This window comes from Sorex araneus, chromosome 6, assembly GCF_027595985.1.
Source record: "Sorex araneus isolate mSorAra2 chromosome 6, mSorAra2.pri, whole genome shotgun sequence".
Taxonomy (NCBI): domain Eukaryota; kingdom Metazoa; phylum Chordata; class Mammalia; order Eulipotyphla; family Soricidae; genus Sorex; species Sorex araneus.
The window spans coordinates 162,801,410-162,824,636 of record NC_073307.1 but is presented as its reverse complement, the minus strand read 5'-3'; the positions used below and the strand labels follow the sequence as shown (position 1 = coordinate 162,824,636).

The 23,227-nt window shown below is 58.9% G+C and overlaps 2 protein-coding genes across 5 annotated transcripts in view; one reads left to right on the top strand and one right to left on the bottom strand.

Moving 5' to 3' along the window:
- The first annotated feature begins 12,383 nt into the window (after positions 1-12,383).
- On the top strand, positions 12,384-18,100 carry ZFTA (zinc finger translocation associated). Its single transcript, XM_055142432.1, has 4 exons — positions 12,384-12,552; positions 15,315-15,806; positions 16,740-17,258; positions 17,391-18,100. Exons 1-4 carry the CDS (start codon positions 12,411-12,413, stop codon positions 17,849-17,851), a joined length of 1,614 nt encoding a protein of 537 aa, XP_054998407.1. The 5' UTR covers positions 12,384-12,410; the 3' UTR covers positions 17,852-18,100.
- A 2,528-nt stretch (positions 18,101-20,628) lies between these two features.
- The window catches only part of RTN3 (reticulon 3), a 54,122-nt gene continuing 51,523 nt past the window's right edge, over positions 20,629-23,227 (bottom strand). For all 4 annotated transcript variants that reach the window (XM_055142428.1, XM_055142429.1, XM_055142430.1 and 1 more), the window contains one exon: positions 20,629-22,499. In XM_055142428.1, coding sequence (XP_054998403.1) covers positions 22,454-22,499 — 46 coding nt within the window. In that variant the 3' untranslated portion in view covers positions 20,629-22,453. The remainder of the gene's footprint in view (positions 22,500-23,227) is intronic.

Here is a 23,227-nt window from a genome sequence, read left to right as displayed (position 1 = left end):
GGGACGCGCTCCCCGCACTCCGCACTGAGCACATAGCCTTGAGCACTGCTGGGTGTGGCCCCAAAACCAAACCCAAAAGCTGGGGACTGGAGAGAGATGGCAGGTGGGTGCTTGCTTGCTTTGAGCATTGCTCATCGAGTTAGTTCCCGGCACCAGATATGGTCCCTGAGCATCGCCAGGAATGATCCCCCGACACAGAGATGGGAATACGCCCTGAGCGCCAGCGGGTGTGGCCCCCAAATAAACAGAGAAATAAACAACCCCAAACTGCCCTCTTCCCCGAAGCTAGAAGGGGAACGTGGCGGTTGGCTGGAAAGGTCGGAACCTCCAGGACCCACACGCTTAGCCCGCAGGGCCTGTGGACTTGTTGGTGGCTTGTGGTCACTCAGAACCTTGATTCAAGTGCCGCATTTCATCAGAGGCTTTCAAACTGGGGACCAGGGGCCTCTGCCACACGGCCTGCATAGCCGCTGTCTGAAGGCGCTTCATGACGCCCACAGTCCTCCCAAATTGTCCTCCTCCCCCTCCCCCTCTTCCATCTCCTCCTCCTCCTCCTTTGCCTCCTCCTCTTTCTTCTCTTCCCCCTCCTCCTCCTCCCCCCTCACCCTCCACCCTCCTCCTCCCCCTCCTCTCTCTCCTCCTTCTCCTTCTCCTTCCACACGGGCAGTGCTCAGGGGTTCCTCCTGGCACTGCACTCAGGAATCACTCCTGGTGATACTCAGGGGACCATGTAAGCTGCAGGGGATGGAACCTAGGTCGGCCGTGTGCAAGGCCAATGCCCTCCCTGCTGTACTGTCGCTCCAGCCCCTCGTTTTTCTTTCAGCTCCATACAAATATCTACACGCCTGTTCAGCTATTATGTTCTGGTTTGGGGTCACGCAGAACAAGCACTCAGCCTGGCAAACTTTTCTCGGGCCCCACAGCTTGCCATTGAACTGGAGGCTCAGGATGGAGAGACTGGTTCTCCCAAAGCGGCTTCTGAATTGTGAAACCTCTTCCCGATGACGTTTCAGAAGTGTCACTGGAGCCCAGCAACATTTCCCGCCCCCAAATAGCCTCTTCGGCATGAGGACCCTTTTATGGGATGGGCTCGGAACACGATGTAGAAACTTGTCAAAGGGGCCCGAGAGATGGTCCAAGTATGATGGGGAAGGCCCCTGCCTTGCACACGGCTGACCTGGGTTTAATTCTCGGTACCCTATATGGCCCCCTGAACTGAGCACTGCCAGGAGAGATTCTGAGGGTCAGGAGTAAAGCACAGTGGTATAGACCAAAAAGCAGAGACAGAGACAAAGAGAGAGTCAGAGACAGAGACAGAGAGATACAGAGAGAGAAACAAGGATAGAGATACAGAGAGAAACAGAGACAGAGAGAGACAGAGAGCAGAGAGAGACACAGAGAGGCAGAGAGAGACACAGAGGGACAGAGAGAGATACAGAGAGACAGAGACAGAAAGAGAGACAGAGAAAGACAGAGAGAGAGGGAGAGAGAGAGATTTACAAGCATCAATAAAAACCTGCAATTGAAAAGGAATCTTCCTGCCTTCTCAGAGAAATCACATTTAACTTTTTTTTTTTTTTTTTTTGCTTTTTGGGTCACACCGGCGATGCACAGGGGACACTCCTGGCTCTGCACTCAGGAATTACCCCTTGCGGTGCTCAGGGGATCACATGGGATGCTGGGAATCGAACCTAGGTCGGCTGCCTGCAAGGCAAACGCCCTACCCGCTGTGCTATCGCTCCAGCCCCTACATTTCTTTAACTCTTACTGATGGGGAAAATAGCATCTTAAATCTACAATTAAGGCGTCTCTTCCCTGTTCCTTTCCCACTGGCCTGACCTAGCTGACCTTCCTCTTCCCTCCACCCAACACCCTTTGTCTTTCACTGCATTAGGGGTTACTTAAGTCATCTTGGTGACTTACTCAGACAGGGTGCGGGGTGGGGTGGGGTTGGGCCATGCTTGGCGCTGCTCAGGGCTTACTCCTGGATCTGTGCTCTGGGTGTCACTCCTGGCAGTGCTTGGGGACCCATATATGGTGCCAGGGATCAAACCAGGGTTGGCCACGGTGAAGCAAGTGCCTTCTCCTCATACTATTTCTGATTCTCAGTTACTCAGTTTTATTGAGTCTCTCCCACCAAGAACAGGAGGTATACATGTTATTATTATTAATATTATTATTTTGGAGTTGGGGCCATACCTGGCAGTATTCAGGGCTTAATCCTGGCTCAGGGATAACTCCTGGTGGGTGTGGGGGGGCATTGGGGTGCCGGGGATCATACCCAGCTCAGCCACACCTAAGGCCAACACTATCCCTACTGTACTCTGGCCCCATTACTGTTATTTTTATCACTTTTTTTTTTCAGTTTTTGGGTCACACCCAGCGATGCTCAGGGGTTACTCCTGGCTCTGCACTCAGGAATTACTCCTGGCGGCGCTCAGGGGACCATATGGGATGCTGGGAATTGAACCTGGGTCGGCTGCTTGCAAGGCATACGCCCTACCCTCTGTGCTATCACTCCAGCCCCATTACTGTTATTTTTAATACTCATAATTTCTCCAATGTTAACTCACCATGTTACCAACCTCAAAGTGGAATGGGGGGGTACTCTCTTCTCTCCCTCGAAAACTGGCAGGAGCGGGCTGGAGCGATAGCACAGTGGGGAGGGCATTTGCCTGGCACACGGCTGACCCGGGTTTAATCCCCAGCATCCCATATGGTCCCCCTCGCGCCACCAGGAGTAATTCCTGAGTGCAGAGCCAGGAGAAGCCTCTGAGCATCACGGGGTGTGACCCAAAAAGAAAAAAAATACTGGCGGGTGCTAAGCAAGGGAGTGGCTGTGTCAGCCTCGCCATGCTGGGGTGTGTGGCAGATGGACTGCAGGGGGAGAGGGGAGCGGGGAGATGCAAAGGAGATGGATGTGGGGTGTGGGGAGCCAGAGCAGACTCGTGTCCCCTGCTGGCAGCCAAGGGGGTATCTGTGGGTTAGCCAGGTGAACCTTGAGCTGTTTCTCTGACTCTGTGGCGAGCGCTAAACTTTGGGGGCGGGGGAGGGGAGTGTCTGGTTCCATTCCACTTGTTCAGGGGTGGGGTGGGCCAGATGGCTCAGAGGCAGGGCACCAGATTCAAATCCCAGCATCAGGGGCTAGAGCAGTAGCACAGCGGGTAGGGCGTTTGCCTTGCACGCGGTCAACCCAGGTTCGATTCCCAGCATCCCATATGGTCCCCTGAGCACCGCCAGGAGTAATTCCTGAATGCAGAGCCAAGAATAACCCCTGTGCATTGCCAGGTGTGACCCAAAAAGCAAAAAAAAAAAAAAAAAAAAAAAAAAAAAATCAAATCCCAGCATCAGTGGATCGAGCCCTGCGGGGTGTGGCCCCAACCCCAAAACCTCTAGGGCGGGTGGGGTTGCGGGAAGCTCAGGGCTCATGCCTGCACGCCTGGCTGGAGTTTCACCCCAATTTGATCCCTGCAGTCACCAGGTTCCCTGAGCACCCCTGGGTGCACCCTCCCTGGAGGCCCCCATCGAGTGGCATTGTAGCACCTGAGTGGCATGCTCTCCTTGCCATTCCCAAGCACCTCTGGGGACCCCCCAAAACGAATACTTTTTTTTCCCCATAGACCAACATATTTGTTTTGTTTTGTTTTTTTTTTTTTGCTTTTTGGGTCACACCTGGTAATGCACAGGGGTTACTCCTGGCTCTGCACCCAGGAATTACCCCTGGCGGTGCTCAGGGGACCCTATGGGATGCTGGGAATCGAACCTGGGTTGGCCGCATGCAAGGCAAACGCCCTCCCCGCTGTGCTATTGCTCCAACCCCCCAACATATTTGTTTTGAAGCCACGTCCCATTGTGCTTGGAGGGCGGGGTGGGGACTCTAGCTTCATGCTCAGGGGTCACTCCTGGTGGTACTTGCAGCTCTCTCCTTGTCCTCCAGAGATTAATTTGGGGGCATGAAAGAGGAGATGTGCTGGCAGGAGAAAGGGGTGACCCTGGGGAGGAGCTACAGGAGGGTTTTGTTACCAGAGGAGCTGAGTTGGTTCAAGAATGAAGCACACGGGGGCTGGGACGATAGCACAGCGGGGAGGGTGTTTGCCTTGCATGCAGCCGACCCGGGTTCGATTCCCAGCATCCCATAGGGTCCCCTGAGCACCTCCAGGGGTAATTCTTGAGTGCAGAGCCAGGAGTAACCCCCGAGCATTGCTGGGTGTGACCCAAAAAAGCAAAAAAGAAGCAGATGAGGCCGGAGCGATAGTACAGCGGGTAGGCGTTTGCCTTGCACATGCAGAGCTGGGTTCAATCCCTGGCATCCCATTGGGCCCCCTGAACACTGCCAGGAGTAATTCATAAGTGCAGAGCCAGGAGTAACCTCTGAGTATTGCCGGGTGTGACCCAAAAAGCAAAAAATAAAAAAAAATTAAAAAGCAGGACCAGAAAAAATAGGTGAATGCTTAGCTTGGGCACAGGGTGGGCAAGTCCTGAAGGAGAAACAACACCCCCTGGCAGGAAGTGGAGCACAATTTTTTTTTTTTTTTTTTGCTTTTTGGGTCACACCTAGTGATGCTTGGGGATTACTCCTGGCTCTGTACTCAGGAAATATTCCTGTACCCGTGTGGCCCCAACACCAAAAAAAAAAATATGCATAGGGGACCATATAAAAGGGATTGAACCTAGGTCAGCTGCGTGTAAGGCAAACACCCTATCAGCTATACTATCGCTCCGGACCAGGGTACAAATTTTAAGGGGAGATGGCTTCTTGTTCCTTTATTTGGTAGGTTTTTGCTTTGGGGGTCACACTCAGCGGTGTTCGGCAGCTATTACTGGCTCTAGAGCGACTCCTGGTGGTGATCCTAGGAACAACACGCGGTGTCCAGGGGTTTGAATCTGGGTCTTGGATGCTGTTCTGTAGCCAGAAGGTTGCCTTCCCCCTGCACTCTCCAGACTGGTCCCTATGTGGTGAGGGACACATGTGGTGAGGGTCTGTTGAGATCACTGGGGGATGCAGGAGTTTGGTCGCCTTGATCTGGGGCTCAGGGTCTTTAGCTGCTCCCTGAGGATGATTCTATTTGCCAGCATTCCGTTTTGCACCGTCTTCAGCCCCTTGGCGTCTGAGCAAGCTGCAGAGCTGGACACCCATGACCCGAAGCAGGTAGGGCAGGCTGGCTGTGTCCAGCGCATCTGCCGCCCCTCCACATCTCCTGGCTCTGTTACCCAGGATTAACCCTAGCTAAGGGCTATGGGGTCACTCCCAGAGGTGCTGGGAGACCGTGTGGTACTGGGATGGGTGCGTGGAGAGGAGCAGGGCCATACCTGGCAGTGCTCAGGGGTTTCTCCTGGCTCTGTACTCAGGGATCACTCCTGGTGGTGCTTGGGGGGGCCATAAGGGATGCCGGGGATTGAACCCAGTTGGCCGCAGGTAAGGCGTGTCCTCTCGCCTTGCCCTTACATTGCTCTGACCGTGAGCCCGTCTGGGTTCCTCTGCCCTGGCAGCACCAGCCCTCTGGCCTCAAAGCGGGAGAGGTGCCAGAGTGATCATTACATACGACCGGCACTCGGGCACGTCCACACAGCGGCCCAAGTTGCTGATGGCTCTTGTTTGTCCTATTCAACACAATTTCTCATAAATTAGAAACCAGTGGGGCCTTGTACATGGGCAAACCCAGGTCCGATCCCAGCATCCCATAGGGTCCCCCACACCCACCAGGAGTGATCCCTGAGTGCTGAGGCAGGAGTTAGCCCTGAACACTGTACCCGTGTGGCCCCAACACCAAAAAAAAAAAAAAAACCCAAAAAAACCAACAACAACTTAGAAACCAATGAATAATATTTCTATTTTGGTTTTGGGCCATACCTGGCATGGTTTACTCCTGGGTGTGACCATATGGGGGTGTCGGGCATCAAACCCGGGTCAGCTGTGTGCAAAGCAAGCATCTTACCTGCCGTCTTATCTCTTCAACTCCAATATTTATTTATTTATTTATTTATTTATTGCTTTTTGGGTCACACCCGGCGATGCACAGGGGTTATTCCTGGTTCTACACTCAGGAATTACTCCTGGCGGTGCTCAGGGGACCATATGGGATGCTGGGATTTGAACCCGGGTCGGCCGCGTGCAAGGCAAACGCCCTACCCGCTGTGCTATCGCTCCAGCCCCAACTCCAATTTTTATTTTTATTTTGAGTAACATCCAGCAATGCTCAGGGACTGCTCCCAGCTCAATGCTTTGGGGGTTGTTCCTGATGGGATTTTGGGGGGGATCATGTGGTATCAGGGATCCAACCCATGCTCCAGCATGCAAAGCACACGCTCTAGACCATGTTGTAGAGGAATCTCTTTGCACTCAGGAATTATCCCTGGCAGTGCTCAGGGGACCCTACGGAATGCTGGGAATCGAACCCGGGTTGGCTGCGTGCAAGGCAAACGCCCTACCAGCTGTGCTATTGCTCCAGCTCCTCTTTTTTACTTTTTATAATTAATTTTTTTTTTTTACATTCATACAATGTTTCAGACTTGCAATGTGTCAGGATTCCAAGGTCTTTCCTCCCCCTGCAGGAGATAATCTCTTGGTATTGAATTCCTTGGGAATTTCTCACGGGGATGGGGATGACTTAATTTATAATCTATATAGAAAGTCCCATTGCAAACCACAGTCTCCATTCCGCAATAGTGTATGTAGGTAGCCGGGGCTGGAGCTATAGCACAGTGGGTAGGGCATTTGCCTTGCACGCGGCCGACCCGGGTTCGATTCCCAGCATCCCATGTGGTCCCCTGAGCACCGCCAGGAGTGATTCCTGAGGGCAGAGCCAGGAGTAACCCCTGTGCATTGCCAGGTGTGACCCAAAAAAAGCCTCCTTGGGGCCGGAGCGATAGCACAGCGGGTAGGGCGTTTGCCTTGCACGCGGCCGACCCGGGTTCGATTCCCAGCATCCCATGTGGTCCCCTGAGCACCGCCAAGAGTAATTCCTGAGTGCAAAGCCAGGAGTAACCCCTGAGCATCGCTGGGTGTGACCCAAAAAGCAAAAAAAAAAAAAGCCTCCTTGATTAGCAAATCAGAGAATCAGCTATAAGAATTTGCCTTGGGGTTGGAGCGATACAGAGTGGGGAGGGTGTTTGCCTTGCACGAGGCCAACCTGGGTTCGATCTCCAGCATCCCATAGGGTCCCCCAAGCACCTCCAGGAGTAATTCCTGAGTGCAAAGCGAGGAGTGACCCCTGAGCATCACTGGGTGTGACCCAAAAAAAGAAAAAAAAAAAGAATTTGCCGTAAAGCTCAGAGATACATGGAAAAGTCATCACTATCACCACTGTCATCCCGTTGCTCATCGATTTGCTCAAGCGGGCACCAGTAACATCTCCACTGTGAGACTTGTTACTATGTTTGGCATATCGAATACGCCACGGGTAGCTGGCCAGGCTTTGCCATGTGGGCGGGATACTCTTGGTAGCTTGCCGGGCTCTCCGAGAGGGATGGAGGAACCAAACCCAGGTCAGCCGCGAGCAAGGCAAACGCCCTACCCGCTGTGCTATTGCTCCAGCCCACATGGAAAAGTAGAACTCAGAATGGTTGACATATTTTCCATCTGAAAAGTTCCAGTACTAGGAGGAGCTACAGTGGGTAGGGCATTTGCTTTGCACACAGCTGACCAGGGTTCAATCCCCAGCATCCCACATTGTCCCCCAAGCTCTGCCAGGAGTGATTGCTGAGTGTGGAGCCAGGAGTAAACCCTGAGCATCTCTAGGTATGGCCCCCAAACCAACCCCCCCCCTGCCCAACAAACAAAAAAACCCTCCAAACACATTTGGTCTCAAGAGTGCTCACAACACCTTTTTTTTTTTTTTTTAAATTACACCCAGTGGTACTCAGGGATCACTCCTGGCTGAGCTCCGGGGACCATAGGGGTACAGGGGATTGAACCTGAGTTTGCTGCGTGTGAAGCAAATGCCCTCCTCGCTGTACTATCACTCGGGCCCCAACAGCACCTCTTTTCTGATGTCCTTCAGGCTCTACCCTGTGGGGGCCCCAGGAGCCCCCGAAGCAATGCAGGACGCCTCCCTCTGGTCTTGTGTGGGCTGGGGGCAGCCACTGCAGCGCCAGCTACTGCTGCTGGCAGGGCCAGAACTGGACTTCAGAATGGACAGGATCGCCAGGAGTGATCCCTGAGCACAAAGCCAGGAGTAAGTCCTGAGCAATGGCGGGTGTGGCCCCCAAACCAATAAATAAATAAAAAGAAATTAGGGGGCTGGAGTGATAGTACAGCGGGGAGGGCGTTTGCCTTGCACGCGGCCAACCCATGTTCAATCCCCGGCATCCCATAGGGTCCCCTGTGCACCGCCAGGAGTAATTCCTGAGTGCAGAGTCAGGAGTAACCCTTGAGCATCACTAGGTGTGACCCCCAAAAGAAAGAAAGAAAGAAAAAAATTAAAGATGGGGCTAGACTGATAGTACAGAGGGGAGGTGTTTGCCTTGCATGCGGCTGATCCAGGTTCAATCCTGAGCAGTGCCAGGAGTAATTCCTGAGTGCAGAGCCAGGAATTACGCTGAGTATCACCGATGTGACCCCCCCCCCAAAAAAAAAAAGAAAGAAAGAAGAAGGAAAGAAAGAAATGAAAGAATAGAAAGGGTCCAGCTTGTTATCTCATTTAGTCACCACTCCCCACTCATCTATTTTTACATTCCTGTCCCTCCAATCCAGACCGTTGGCCTGATGGTCACTAGCCCGATGGTCACTCACCTGGCCCCTATCCTGCAGATTCTATGATCTCTGTCTGGAACAGGTGTGTGTGTGGGGGCCGTTTTCTGGGGGTGCTTGGGTGTGGTTGGGTAGTGGAGGGAGCTATCCAGTGCTAGGGCGCTGGGTTTCCTGCAGGCAAAGCGTCACCCTGAGCTCCTTGCACCGTCTCTCTGGGTTCTGACTCCCCATTCATCCATGGCTGCTTCTAGAACTACAGCCAGGGGCCAGAGAGATAGCACAGTGGGTGGGGCACTTGCCTGGCATGCAGTCAACCCAGCTTCCAATCCACCGCACCACACATGGTCCCTGAGGACCATGAGGTCCCCTGACTACTGGTTGTGACCCACCCCCACCCCTGCAAGCACACTGCCGGCTATGGCCTTCTACATCACAGAAAGCTCCCACATACAAACATTCTAAGGCCAAAGAGAGAGCACAGCATTCAGGCACTTGCCTTACAGGTGGTCCACCCTGGTTCAATCCCTGGCACCATATATGATCTCCCAAACTCTGCCAGGAGTGATCCCTGAGCACAGAGCACTGCTAGGTGAGGCCCCAAACCAAAAAACAAGAAAGTAAAACATTGTATTATTTAATTTTGTTACTATTTTGGTTTTTGGACCACACCTGGTGATGCTCAGGGCTTACACCTCGCTCTGCACTCAGGAATTACTCCTGGCTGTGCTCCGGGGAATCATATGGGATGCCGGAGACTGAACCCAGGTGGGCTTTGTACAAGGCAAATGCCTTCCCGCTGTACTACTGTGCTGGCCCCTTAAACAGTTGATTTATTCCCTGTAACACTGTCATCCCATCGATTTACTCGAGCGGGCACCAGTGATGTCTCCATTCATCCCAGCCCTGAGTTTTTAGCAGCCTCTCCTTACTCGTTTTTTCCCAAGGATTAGAGGCTCTTTTCAGGGTCAGGGGAATGAGACTGGTTATTGTTACTGTATTTGGCATTTGAATACGCCATGGGGGAGCTTGCCAGGCTATTCCGTGTGGGCGGGATACTCTTGGTAGCTTGCTGGGCTCTCCGAGAGGCATATATATATTTTTTCCTTTATGATGATGTGTCATGTGGCAGCGGCTGCGCAGTCCAGGAATACGTTCACTCATGTGTGAGCTCGGTCAGAGCGTGTGGAAAGCGGCCTGGAGCGTGGCAGTGGTTGGGTAGTGGAGGTCGGCTGCCTCGACTGGGTCCCTTGGGGTGGGGAGGGCTCTCACCTGCCCCCCTCTGGGGCACCCCTGGTGCGGAGTCCGGTGGCATGGTTATGGGGGCCTCATTTTTTGCTCCCTTCCAGAAGCAGCCTTGAGTTCTGGAGGGTGGTGGGTGAGGAGATCATCTGGCGCCAGCAGGAGGTGGTTTATAGGTGTGACCCCTGGGTCTCTGGAGACTGGGGGAAGCAGGCAGAGGATCTCTGCTCCGGGTCCCGTTGAGCCCAGAGTCCAAGATCACAAAGTTCCGCGTTACCTGGGTTCTTTGGGACTTTGCTCATGCGTGAAGTTTATTTATTAAAAAAAAAAAATACCATAAGGGTCAAAGAGAAACGTAGTTTTCCCTCACATCAGGGAAAAAGGAAAAAAAAGGCTTGTAGGGCCCACAAAAAATTTATGGAATTGCTTTGGAGGCCCTGGCGGGGGGGCCCTACTCAGCAGGTCTCTGCCTTTGGAGACTGCCGGCGCCCAGCTGGCTTGGTGCTCAGCTACCCTGCCTGGGTGATGCTCTGACCGGGGACCGGATGCGGTGCCAGGTTCAAAGCCAGGTGGGGACTGCCACCCACGTCCCACCACAGCACCAGCTTGAATCCCAAGAGAGGTGAAAGTGATTGAGGGGTAGCCGCACCCCTCCCCCCATAGTTGGGAGGAAGAGGATGAGGGGGGAAGGGAGCCCCCCAGGGCGCTTGATGTGCATTTTAGCTCTTTGTCCGGCCCAGCCCGGCAGCTCGCCCTTTGTGAGTCAGCGCAGAAATAAATGAATGAACGGCCTTCGGGGGTGAGAGAGGCTATTTGCGGAGGTGGGTGGGTGGGTGGGTTACTGTCGTAGCCCTGCTCCGGGACGCCCCCTGGGGCCAGGGTGCAGAGGCTGGTATTCCGCGATCCCATTCGCGCCCCATCCCGACCCTCTGAAAGGTTCCGTGAGGAGCCCCGAGCGTGCGCGGCCCCCCCCCCCCCCCCCCCCGACCCCAGGCTTTCCTCTCGCCTCCGCGCCCTGCAGAGCGCGTCTAGCCCCGCCGGATCTTCCCTTTGTGGCCCGGGGCCCGGGGCAGGTGTCCGCAGCCCTTAGGGAACCCCTCATTTCCCAGCTTCCCCCCTCCCCAAGTGGGTTAGAGGAGCCCCGCAAAGCTTTGTATGAAGGAGCGGGGTGGGGGTGGGGGATTCGGAGACTCAGTTTACCCGAGGCGAGGGCGCGCGGAGGTTAGCGTGGGCATCCAGCGAGGGGACATGGCCATTGGGGTCCGACCGTTGAGGCACTTGAGACATTTTTTTCCAGGCTGACCCCTCTCACACACCGGGGACCAGGATGCCGTGTGCCCGGGCAACCTTCCTGTGCCCGCGCAGGTCGCCAACCCGCCCAGCCTCACCTGTCGTGTTCGGGGCCGGGCGCCCGGTAGGTGCGGTCAGGTGACCGAGACCTCCTGGAGGGCCAGTTGCGGGGGCCTCCTTCCAGGACAGCTGGAGCGCACTCCCCCCCCCCCCGGGGTAATAAGCGCCTGCGTGGCCTCCCGCACCCCCTAATTTGGATCTCCAGGAATCGCCTTTGTTGTGGGCGCGCAACCACAGGCGCGGCGGCACCTGCTCCCCCGGCCGCTCCTCGCCGCGCCCCGCTGCTTCCCTGGAATCGGGGGGCCCCCCGGCGGCCGGGGGCGCGCGGGCAGCGTCCGCGCCAGGTGCCCGCGACCCCGCCCGCGGCGCGTGTGGTCCCGGGGCCCGCGGGGGCTGGGGCCTGAGTCCCGGGGGGCCCCTGCGCCCGGCCCTCCCGCGCGCCCCCCGCCCATGGAGACGCCCCGACTCCCCGCGCTCGCGGGCGGCTCCCGCGGGAGGGGGCGCGGCCGCCCCGCGGCTCCACCCTCTCGGCGGGGCCGCGGCCATCTGGGGCCCCTGCCAGTCGCGGCGGCTCCGGGGCCCGCGCCGAGCTCGCGCAGGGCCGGGGCCGGGGTGGGCGCCGCGACGGGCGGTGGGCGGCGGGGGTCGGGCGCTGCGTGCCCGGGGCGGCCGGGGGGCCTCGAGCCGAGCCTGGCCGCCAGCGCCCCTCGCCGCGCCGGCGTGGCGGGCAGCGGCCGGGATCGGAGCCCCAGCGGCGGCGGCGGCGGCGGCGCGGGCCGGCGGGGTGGGCGCTCCTGACGTCCCGGGTGGGCGCCGGCGGCGGGGCTGCGCCGGGGCTCCGCGCGTCCCGCCTCTCGCCGCCAGCCCCCCGCGAGCTGGCAGGAGGAAATAGCGCGCGGCCCCTTTAAATTTACCCAGGAGCCCTTAAAGGAGCCCCAGGGGCCCCAGACAGGAATCCCCACCCCGGTCCAGCCCGCGCCGCCGAGCGAGCAGCAGCCGTCCGTGCGGCCGGCCGCCCCGTGCATGCGCCCCGCGCCCCGGGGCCCCGCGCACCGAGCGCCCCGCGCGGGCCGCCGCCCGCCCCGCGGCCCCGCGCCCCGCCGCCCCGGGGCCCCGCTCCGCAGCGCAGCGCATGGAGCCCGGCGGGGACCACCAGAGCCGGAGCGGCGGCGGCGGCAGGGGCGGCCCCGGGCCGGTCGCGGCCTCGGCTCGCGGCCGACGGCTGCCGCCCGCCGGCCCGAGCGCCGGGCTGGACCCCGAGGAGGACGATGGCGGTAAGAGCTGGGGCCGGCGGCTCGGGCGGGGGCCCCGCCGTGGGGGAGGGGAGGGCTGCGGCTCGGGCCCCTCGGCCGCCGAACAAAGGGGGGGACGCGGGCAGGGCGGCCGGGGGCGCCACCTGGCGGGCGCCGGGCGCCACCGCAGGGCCCGCGGGGGGGAGCCCCCCGCCCGGTTCTCGGGGTCGGGCCGCGGGGCTCGGGCGGATCCTGCCCCGCGGGGAAGGGTCCCGCGGTCCGGGGGCCCCCGCCGCCGCGCGCTCTGGATAGTTGCACTGGTGGCCCCCCGCCCTGCCGACTCTTAGGTGGTCTTGGCGCGTCCGGCAGTTAGAGATCCGTCCAGTCGCGGGGCCCACTGGGGGCTTTTCCCTAACTCCGCTGACCTGGGGTGCCGCGCCCCTCTCGCGCCCGTGTGCACGGTCGGGGCCCCTTTTCCCTCCCCCCGCCTTCTTCTAGGAAAGAGCATAGCTTGCACCCTCGAGGGTCCCTCCGCCGACTCCTGGGCGGTAGTTTTTAGAAGGGATGAGTTTCCCCACAAAGGCAGAGGTCCACCCCCTACCCCCGGTCCGCGTGTTATGTGGCCTTTTTTTGGGGGGGGCTGTTGAACAAATTTGGCTATAATTTGTCAGCGATTGCGGGACCAGCCAGCCCCCTCCGTTGGCCCTGCAGATTGTAGACTGTTCATCACTTCTCTGCTGCAGGGGCCAGGACTTAAGGGCCGAGGAGGTTCAGTCCTGACTGCGGGGGCATCGGCCCTAACCTCCGCGCGGTCCCCCCCGAAACTCCCCTTCCCCTTTTGTTTTTAAAGAATCTCAGCTCCTCCCCCTTTTTCGACTCTTAAAGGGCCAGGCACCTCACGCTAGCCGGGCTGCGCGCTGGAAGGATGCTTAGAGACCAGCCGGCTACCCGGTGGTTTTTGCAGACAAAGAGGCCGAGGCCCCCAGAGCGACGTGACCTGTGAAAGGTCACAGAGCAAGTTCCCGGTGAAGCCCGAACTAGAACCCTGTGACTCTGAAGTCACTGCTTTTTCCATGGATTTTCCTTAAATCCAAACCAAACAAAACCCACAGCCCTCTCGGGAGCGCTCTCTGATCCCGTCTTTTGTTTCCCGGGCCCTGGGGAGTGACCAGAAATGTCCATGTAGTTCGAGGGGCCGGGCAGAGCATTCTTTGAATCTCACCGCGTGGGGGGTGGCGGGGTCCCTGTTTGGCAAAAAGGGAGCTTCTCTGGGCTGTGGTCTGGCCCCTCTGTGACCACCCAGCCAGAGCTGAAACTAATGAATCCCGGGAAGGGTTCCTGGGCCCTGTGGGTGGCCGCCACCCCCTGCGATGGCTCTTTAATAGCCACGTTGGTGACCCTCCTGCCATCTCCTCCCTCTCTGACTCCCAGAACTTGCCTTCCCTGGAGGTGCTGACAGTTGTGCCCGGTCTCCCTCCCATGGGTGCCTAAATCTGGGGAGATGAGTGTGCGTAGCAGCCCCCGCGCCCCCCGACGGGGCTTTCCTGAGGCCATACTTCGAAGCATTTCTGGAAAAGGGGAGAAGATTTCTGGGTGGGGCCCTCCTGGCTGGCCCAGGGGCCTTGGCGGGTGGGTCCCATGCGCGGTCCTGGCTGTGGACAGACACCCCCTTTGTTCTTCTTGCCCCACTGGCCGCTGTGAGCTGGCTGGATCAGCCCGCGCTCCCCTGGCGTCAGCCCTGCAGCTTGCTTCCAGAAAGGGGGGGTGGGGGGGCTCCCAGTGCCCCTGGGCGTTCACCTCCTGTTTTATTTTTCTGTTTGGTTCTGGTTTTGGGGACACACCCTGTGATACTCAGGGGACCATGTGTGGTGGGGATTATTGGTGGGGGGGGCTCTTGCATGCAAATGCAGTGAACCCCTGGAGTAACCTCTGGTTCCCATTTTCACCTCATTTTGTTCCTTTTCGTGGGCCACACCTGACTCCATGCTTACGGGTTACTCCTGGCTCTGTGCTCAGGGGACCTATGGTGCTGGGATCAAGCCCAGGGGGTTCCTGCACATAAAAGCGTGTGCTCTGCCACGGAACCATCTCTTAAGCCCTTATAAGTCATTTTTTTTTTTGGGGGGGGGAGGCACACCTTGGTCTGTACTCGAGGCACCCCTGGCTTTGTGCCCTGGGCCCACTCCCGGTGGTGCCTAGGGGACCATGGGGGTGACTGGAACTGAACCAGGGTCGAGGCCGCGGCTGCGTGCCAGGCAAGCTGCTTTACCTTGGCACCGCAGGATTTTAATTGTTTTTGGGCCACACCTGGGTGTGCTCAGGGGGAATCCTGGCAGTGCCTGGGGGACCAAATGGGGTGCCAGGGGTTGAACCCTGGGCAGCCACTTACAAGTCCTCGACCCGCTGAATTATCCCTCCTGCCCACTTAACATGATTTTAAAAAAATACCAGTGGGAGGGCTGGAGGGAGAGCACAGCGGGCCGGGCACTTGGCCTTGCAGGCGGCCCACCTGGGCTTGGTCCCTGGCACCCCATATGGTCCCCCTGAGTCTGCCAAGAAGGATCCCTGAGCGCAGAGCCGGGAGTGAACCCTGAGCACCCTGGGGTATGGCCCCCCAACCAACAAAATGTCAGCAGGAGCCCTCTGAGTGCCTGTGTCCTTTGTTCTCCACTCTTAAAGGGTCCTAGCTCCTGGCACCACCCGCGGGTGGTCCCTTTTGTTGCCCTCCGTCCCCTGGAGCAGAATCAAAGTCCTGGGTTCCAGTTGGCCACTGAACCACTGTCTCTCCCTCTCCCCTTCCTCAGGGCAAGATCTCCAGCTGGAAGGGGGTGCCTTGGGGTCCTGGGGGAGTCCCCCGCTGCCCTCCTCCAGGGTCAGGGGCCCAGCGGCTTCAGGCCGGAAGTACTCGGACCACTGTGAGGCCCGGGCCTCCCGGCCTGGCAAGAGCCGCATCCCGGGCCGCGACCACCGGCGCTACTACCACGAACACTGGCGGCTGGAGTACCTGATGGACTTCAACCCCGCGCGGCACGGCATGGTGTGCATGGTGTGCGGGAGCTCCCTGGCCACGCTCAAGCTCAGCACCATCAAGAGGCACATCCGCCAGAAGCACCCCTACTCCCTGCACTGGAGCCCCCGGGAGAAGGAGGTCATCAGCAACAGCTGGGACGCCCACCTGGGGCTGGGGGCCTGCGGAGAGGCCGAGGGCCTGGGGGCCCAGGGGGCAGAGGATGAGGAGGAGGAAGAGGAGGAAGAGGAGGGGGTGAGCTTCCAAGCTTGCCCGCCCAAAGGGCCAGGTAACCACGCAGGACATACAGAGAGGCGGTGGCCTGGCTTTGGGGGGCGGAGTGGGGGGGAGGCAAGCGGGGGAGATGAGCCCCAGCTTCCAGGCGGCCTCCCCTGATTTTCTGGACGAGCCTTCCTGGAGGTGTGGGGAGGGGCTCTTGATTTTCCGTGTGATGGTGGGGCAGGGGTGGGGGCGGCCAGGGGGATCAAGGAAGGTGGGAGGCAGTAGAGGGCTGGGCTTTGGGTGTGCCGGGAAGGGGTGTGCGATGGCGAAGCCCAGGACTAAGGTCTGGATCTGGGGAGACCTAGGGGGTGTGTGCGCAGGGTTAGAAGCTGAAGGACCGGAATAGAAGGGGCAGGCGCTGGCCCGGAGCGCCAGCGCGGGCCGTGAGGAGAGGCTGGTGGGGCTCCCCCGGGGGCCAGCGTCTCAGTTCCTTCTCTGCCCCCGACCTTTCTGGCGAAGCCCCAGCTGGTGGGGGTGGCTGGTGCCTACAGTGAGGGGGTCCAGTGGCATCCCAGGGTCGCTGACGGGCACCTCAATTCCTGGCGGACTGGGGGCAGCAGGGTCTGGGTGCCCGGCACCTGGACTGAGCAGAACTGATTGCCGCCAGCGTCTCAGGGCTGTGACCCTCCAGGGCCCGCGGCGGGGCACTGCCCAGCCTGCACCTGGGCCACACCTGCGCCCGTGTGCTGGCCTTGTACCCAGTTCCTGGGGGCTCAGAGACCCCTGTGCAGCGCCCCGCTGCAGGCCTGGGGGCGCCCGGTCCGAGGCACTGTCTGAGTTTACCCAGCCCCCACCAGCTGTGGGGTCTGGCCAAGCCTGGGAGGGCCGCCGCCCTGCACAGGGGGCTTCTAGCTTGGGGCCGGGGTGAGGTGCAGGGGACCCCCCTCGGCCTGGTGAGGTCAGCAGGCTGAGCCCCTCTCCCTCACCCCTTCCCCAACAGACGATGACCTCGTCCCCCAGGACCTGACCAGACAGAGCCGGGAGCCCGCCCCCGCTGCCGCAGCCCCCTCCCCTCAGGATCTCAGCCCCCCAGACGTAAAGGAAGAGGCTGGCTGGGGGCCTGAGAGGCCCGAGCCTGCAGAGGAGGACGAGGAGGGCGAGAGGGTGGAGGGCCAGGGCCGGCCGCCGCCGCCGCGGGGCCGCGACCACCGCCACCACTACCAGGAGCGCTGGCGGCTGGACTACCTGATGGAGCTGGACGGCGGCCGCCGCGGGCTGGTGTGCATGGTGTGCGGGGGCGCGCTGGCCTCGCTCAAGATGAGCACCATCAAGCGGCACATCCGCCAGCGCCACCCGGGCTCCACGCGCCTCAGCGGGCCCGTCAAGGCCCTCGTCGCCCAGGAGTGGAGCGAGAAGGCCGCCCACCTGCTGGCCCTGGGGCTGCCCAGCACTGCCGCCGCCTCCGAGGAGTGGGGCGGGCCCGAGGAGGCGGAGGCGGAGGCGGAGGCGGAGGCGTGGGGTGAGCGGGGAGGAGGGGGCGGGGCGACGGGTCGGGAAGGCCAGGACCCCGGGGTGACAGCGGGGGGTGGTGGCGGCAGGGTTTTAGGAGGCTGCGCCACCCCCTCCAAGGCGCCCCTTTGTCCCTTCCCAGGCGCCGGCCCGCCCTCCCCCGGGGAGCCCTCGGAGCGGCCCGCCGAGGACGAGGACGAGGACGACGACGGGCCCGAGCCGGGAGTCCTGGCCTTCCCGCACCTGCCGCCGCCGCCGCCGCCGCCGCCCCCGCCCCCGCCGCCGCCCCGCAGCCGAGAGCAGCGGCGGAACTACCAGCCGCGCTGGCGGGGCGAGTACCTGATGGACTACGACGGCAGCCGGCGCGGCCTGGTGTGCATGGTGTGCGGGGGCGCGCTGGCCACGCTCAAGGTGAGCACCATCAAGCGGCACATCCTGCAGGTGCACCCCTTCTCCATGGACTTCTCGCCCGAGGAGCGCCAGACCATCCTGGAGGCCTACGAGGAGGCCGCGCTGCGCTGCTACGGCCACGAGGGCTTCGGGCCCCCCGCCCCGGCGCCGCGAGACGGCGCCGCCGACCTCAAGGCCGCGTGTCGGGCGTAGCCGGGCCCGCGCCCCGCCGCGCGGCCGCCGCCCCCACACCCCCCGCTGGCCGGGCCGGCGCCGGAGGAAGCGGCTCTGCCCGCGGGGCAGCGCGTGCCCACCCCGCCGCGTCCAGCATTTGCACCTGGGGCCCGCGGCCCCGGCCGCGCGCAGACGGGGACGGGGCCTCTGAGTCAGTATTAGGGTCCAGAGGACCGGGGCGCAGCGCGGGCTTCCCTTGGTCCCGGACTGCCGGGTCTGGGGGCGGGGCCTGGGGCGGAGCCTCGCGGCCGCCCCGCCCCGCCCCACCCGCCGCCGCCGCCGCCGCCGCCGCCGCCGCCTCCGCGGGGCGCGCACGCCCGAGCCCACGTTCTGGAAAGGGATCAGCACTTTTTTTTCTTTGCGCCTCTCCTGCTCCCAGGGCCTCTGCGTTCGCCCCTAAACTCGGCTGGGCGTTCTTGCTTCAGCGCTCCCGTCGGGCCCTGACCGGGGCACAGGTGGTCCCGGCAGCTGGCGCCCCCTCCCTCCCTCCCCGTCCCCCTTTGTATGCGCTTCTCGTTCGCAGCTCCCGGGGCCTGGGGCCTGCGGCCGGGAGGGGGCCCCCCCCCCCGCGATCTCCCAGGCAGGTCCGAGAGGGATGTGTAGATTCATTCTCCTGTGGAGAACAGGCGGCCCCCGGCATCAGGCCCTTTTTTGCTCTTTGTACTTTATTTTGAAACTGTATTTAATGCTTTTTCTATGAAAGGGGGCGGGGCGGGGCGCGCTGTCCCCAGTCACCCTTACGTGCAAATGTCTTATTTATTATGCGTGATATCAGAGATAAGCTGTGAGGTAGTGGAGGCAGGACCTAGGAGGAGTGAAGGCGGGGTGTGTGTGTGGGGGGGGGGAGAGGGGATGAGAGGACCCCAGCCCCCACACCCCGGTGCGAAGCTCCGTGTCCCCTCGTCTCTGGTCCCCAGTGTCTGATCTCACAGTCTGGGAGTGGGGAGGTCTGCGGCGGGACTTGAGGGGGAAGGGCCCTGGCTACGGGAGAGAACAAAGCGGACGCCCTTCCTTTCACCCCGGGGGGCCCCCACTCCCCCCAGGCTCAAGTGCCTCAGGCCCAGCCCCCTTGACTCTTCCTGATTGGAATAGGATTTTGTACCACGGATTTTATAGCATTTTTATATAATTCAAGATTGTCAGAGCTGGAAAGACCCTGGAGATCAACTAGTACCCACCAGTACCCGCCCTCTACCCCTTCACAGATAGGGAACACGAAGCCAGAAACGGTTACGACCACAGCTAGGTAAGAGCCGTGCAACTAGATTCAGAACTATCTCCACGCCCGAACCAGTGTTCTTTGCACTACGGGGCGCTGCCCCCACTGGGATGGGTTTAGCATTTCCTTTGCCCGCCAGGCCTGGGGTGGGGGGGCGCGTGCCAGGTGGGTTGTTTTTGCTGGTAGGAGCCTCCTAGGGCTGTGGACCGCACCCACAAGTCGGGGTGTTCTGCGGGCTGGTCCGTGGCACCGCAACCGGGGCCAGAGGGTGCAGGTAGCTGCGGGGAGCGGGGGTCGGCGGCCTGGCCCAGACCCTCCCTGGCCAGAACCCTGGCATGGCGCTTCGGTGTTGGAGCCACCCTGCATCAGGGAAAGGCTGTGCCGGCCATCAGTTGGCCGGGAAGCGAGTTCTCACGACCGTGTTCGAGACAGTATTAAACGCTTGGCAACAGGGATCCCGGATGGCACCCGGCTAGCCACTGCCGTTCTTTTGTTTTCTCGCTCCACTCATGTGTTTCAGAATGAGTATTCTGTTCCTTTCGCTGCTCTGCCCGTTCAAAATCAGTAGGCAGATAGGGGCAACCTGTTCTAGTCCCCAGAGCCCACTGCTGACGCTCAGGTAAGCCAGGGCAGGGGGGTGGTTAGGAGCTGCCCCCGCCCCGCCCCGCACGCGCGGGACCAGCCGCGAGGTGGCGACGTGTCTTCGTTGAAAGGCAGCCCGAGGCGCGCCTGTGGTCCCCAGGGTGGCGGCCAGACCCTAGCTTCTGGGGGACGTCCTACAGATGCCAATCTCCCCGGGGCCCGCCCCACCGAGTCAGAAGCAGGAGCGCCCTCTGCAGGGGGGCAGCTCTCCGGAGGCTTGAGTGCCAGTGACCTAGCAGTGCCATCTTCGCGATCCTTTGCAGCTGTGGCCTCGCAGGCCAGAGGTCATCTCAAAAGTGTGCCACCTCCCTGCCCGGGAGATTGGAACAGGTGAAGTTTCTCCATGCATTTCTTTGTTTATGGTATGCTTGCTCTTATGGCCAATATGTAAGTGTTACTCTAAATACATATTTATATACCATGTTAGTGACATTATTCAGACATTTGTATGTGTATTTGTGAAGTTGTTTGCATCAGTTATTTTTTTTAATTCAGTCTAAGTTTTATAAGGACGATATTGAATAAATCCTTTACATCCATCCAGTTGAAGGGCGACGGCAGCTTTAGCTCTGGGGAAGAGTGACCGTGAGGTGAGGGGTCAGCCAGGGCCTGTTTCCAGTCCCAGGGTGACTGACCTGTTCCGCTGCTGAGGCTGGCCCAGACACCAGGCCCTCTCGCTCCTTGCCTTGCCCAAGGTCCACCCTTCCTCTTTTCTTCCAGACACCAAATGCACAGCTCTGCTCTCCCAGCCCTCCAATTTTGGGAACCAATACAGTATCGACTATTAGCTGCTTTCTAAAGGCTCAGAGGTGGAGTGGGTTAGGGGGCCAGTGGAAGCCTTGTTTGGTTATTACTTTACCCAAACTGTGTATAAAGAATAAAGTTAGCAGAATGATACTGGTTTTTGTTTTTTATTAATACATCAATTTTCAATTTTACAGGAACCAAGGCCAAGCTCCATAGGTGCTACTGTATTTTATGTTGTACACACACGCACAGTTTCATTAGCAATTTTTCATCTAGAGGCTTTTCTTATAAGACCTTTTTTTTCCCCCCTGTGTGGCACGAGAAAGAGTTTTGTCGAATTATCTAAACACAGCAGTAACAAAACAAGAGAGCGAGGTGAGGAGGCTTCTGGTGCAAGAAACGTCCTTGGGAGGGGAAGGCCGGGTCCTTGGCTTCCTGGGAGGGCAGGAGGCGGCTGAAGAGAGTATGGAGCGAGGCTGTCTTGCACCCATCTAACTTCCTAAGTAACTTCCCTGAAAAAGTAGACGAGGTCCTCGTCCCCTTCCGAGCTGCATGTTTCGGAACTGTCAGCACAGCCCGCGCTGTAACATCACTGAGGCACACTCCCGGGCTATGGGGGCGAGGAGGAGTCACACCCCGAAGGAGCTGACTGCGCCTCTTCTTTTCACATGCTTCGGCAGGAAGGGGAGGAAGACACGGAACGCTCTCCAACAGGTTGCAGGTGCCCCTCTGTTAGATGTCAGCGTGAGCTGTTCTGGTATTTTCTAAGTGCGCTTGGAGGCCAACAACATAACAACATAACCTGGTCCAGTCTGCTACCCTCACCTAAAACTTGGGAAAACGCTCTCTAGGTGTGCCCGGAAAGGAGAGGAACCATGGACACAAGGCAGAGCCCGCGAGCTAGCCTCCAAGTCAGAATCACAAAATGCACTCTCTCCTGAGACACGACAGTCTTGCAAGCCAGCCGCTGAGCTTGGTGTCAGGGTCAGAATGCGCAGGTTAAGATGGGGAGGGGAGGAGACGGGGGGGAGGGGAGGAAGGGCAAGGGCCTTCGTGGGGTTTGGTTCGGTTTCTGGAACTCACCCTCCCCGGACTGAGATAGGATCACAAGAACTCAATAACTGAGGAGCTCACATGCAGGTTATTAGTTTGTTCTCTAACAAGTTACAGCAGTGTACAGCAGTTACAGACATTTATTTCATAATAAGAAAGGGATAACCATATTATTAACCTGGAGGGGGAGGGAAGCACAGTCAGGAGTGAGTCCTCAAACTAAAGCTCAGAACTAGTGCCCGAAGAAACGCCACCACCTTCCCCACGGTGGAGCCTGTCCAGCCCCAACACCCAGCAGACGGGGTGCGGGGACTTGGGGACCCTCACTCTCACCTGGAAGCATTCAGAGTTCAAAGTTCTCTCATTAAGGGGGACCTCAGGAATAGCTGCTCGACTGCGGGGCAGGAAGGGGAGGGAGAAAGGGGGGGTCCGAAGGAAACAGACCCGCGGGAGGGATCCCACTCCTGCCCCGGTTTCTTCATAAGTTAATCATTATTTCTTAACTTAAAAAACAAGGGAAAAAACTGAGGGAAGCTCTGTTAAGACTAGTCTTTAAAAACTGAACAGAAGAACCCAAGATCGCACGTGTCTTGCTCTTCCCTTTTTCCTCCTTTACCTCCAAACTTTTCCCCCTTTCAAGCTACAGGTCAGCTCCACCACCGTTAGTACTGATTTATCCTAGTAATCTGATTCTCTCTTTATCCTTTTTAATTCGAAGGTTTTAATTCCTCGTTTAGTCCACCGAGTCTTGTGCCTGATAGTGGGGGCAGAGGGAAAGGAGGGGAGAAACACCAAATGAAACTAGAAAGCTTGGAATGCGGCTCTCGCCGACACCGAGCACTTCCTTCAGAGTACAAGTAACAACATTAGAACTATTAAACGGTGTTTTAGGAACTGTTGCGTTTCGGTTTTCCATGGGCTTATTCTGCCTTCTTTTTGGCAATTCCAGGGAGTTTTGCTTGGATCCTATTGAGAAGAAAAAAAAGGGGGGGGGGGAAAAGCAAAAAAGTAAAATACAGGCATTATATCAAGGTTTTTATCTGAACAATGATACTAGAAGCTCCCCTCAGCTTGCTGGAGCAACGTGGAAAACACGGCTGTGTTTAATTTTGGGGGGTCACACCCAGCAGTGCCCGGAGCTAACCCTGTCACAGTGCTTGGGGGTCACTCCTGGTGGTGGGTCTAGGGGACCACACGTTGTGAGGACCAATGCCAGCCCTAGCCTACACCATACTCACAGGGCTTCTCAGTCAGGAGGCACGGGGGTGAGTGTGCCCGGGCCTGAGCCTTGGGGCTGCAGCAAGATTCCTTCTCTTGCTGAATTCTGTGGCCTGCCCTTTCACTACCAGAACCTTCTGGGTTCCTCCTCTGGGGGTTCCAGGGAACAGGGAACATCTGAACAGTAATGGTCAGTAATGCCTGCTGACGGCTTGACAACTTGGCCGAGTCCAGATTTCTGCAAATGCCACAAAAGGAACCTGAAGTAGCGTCAAGGAGGTATTAAAACTAACCAATCCAACCAATATGGACTGGCAGTGGCCCCCAGACCCTCACTGAACATCAAACTGCCCAGAATCTGTACTGGTACAAATGTTCCCAAATCATTAAATTACCCATGAAGTATGAAGGCCCTTCCTAACTCTCGGCTACTGTCCAAGTTACTTTCCACTAGTGATACATCCCCACTCCGGGGC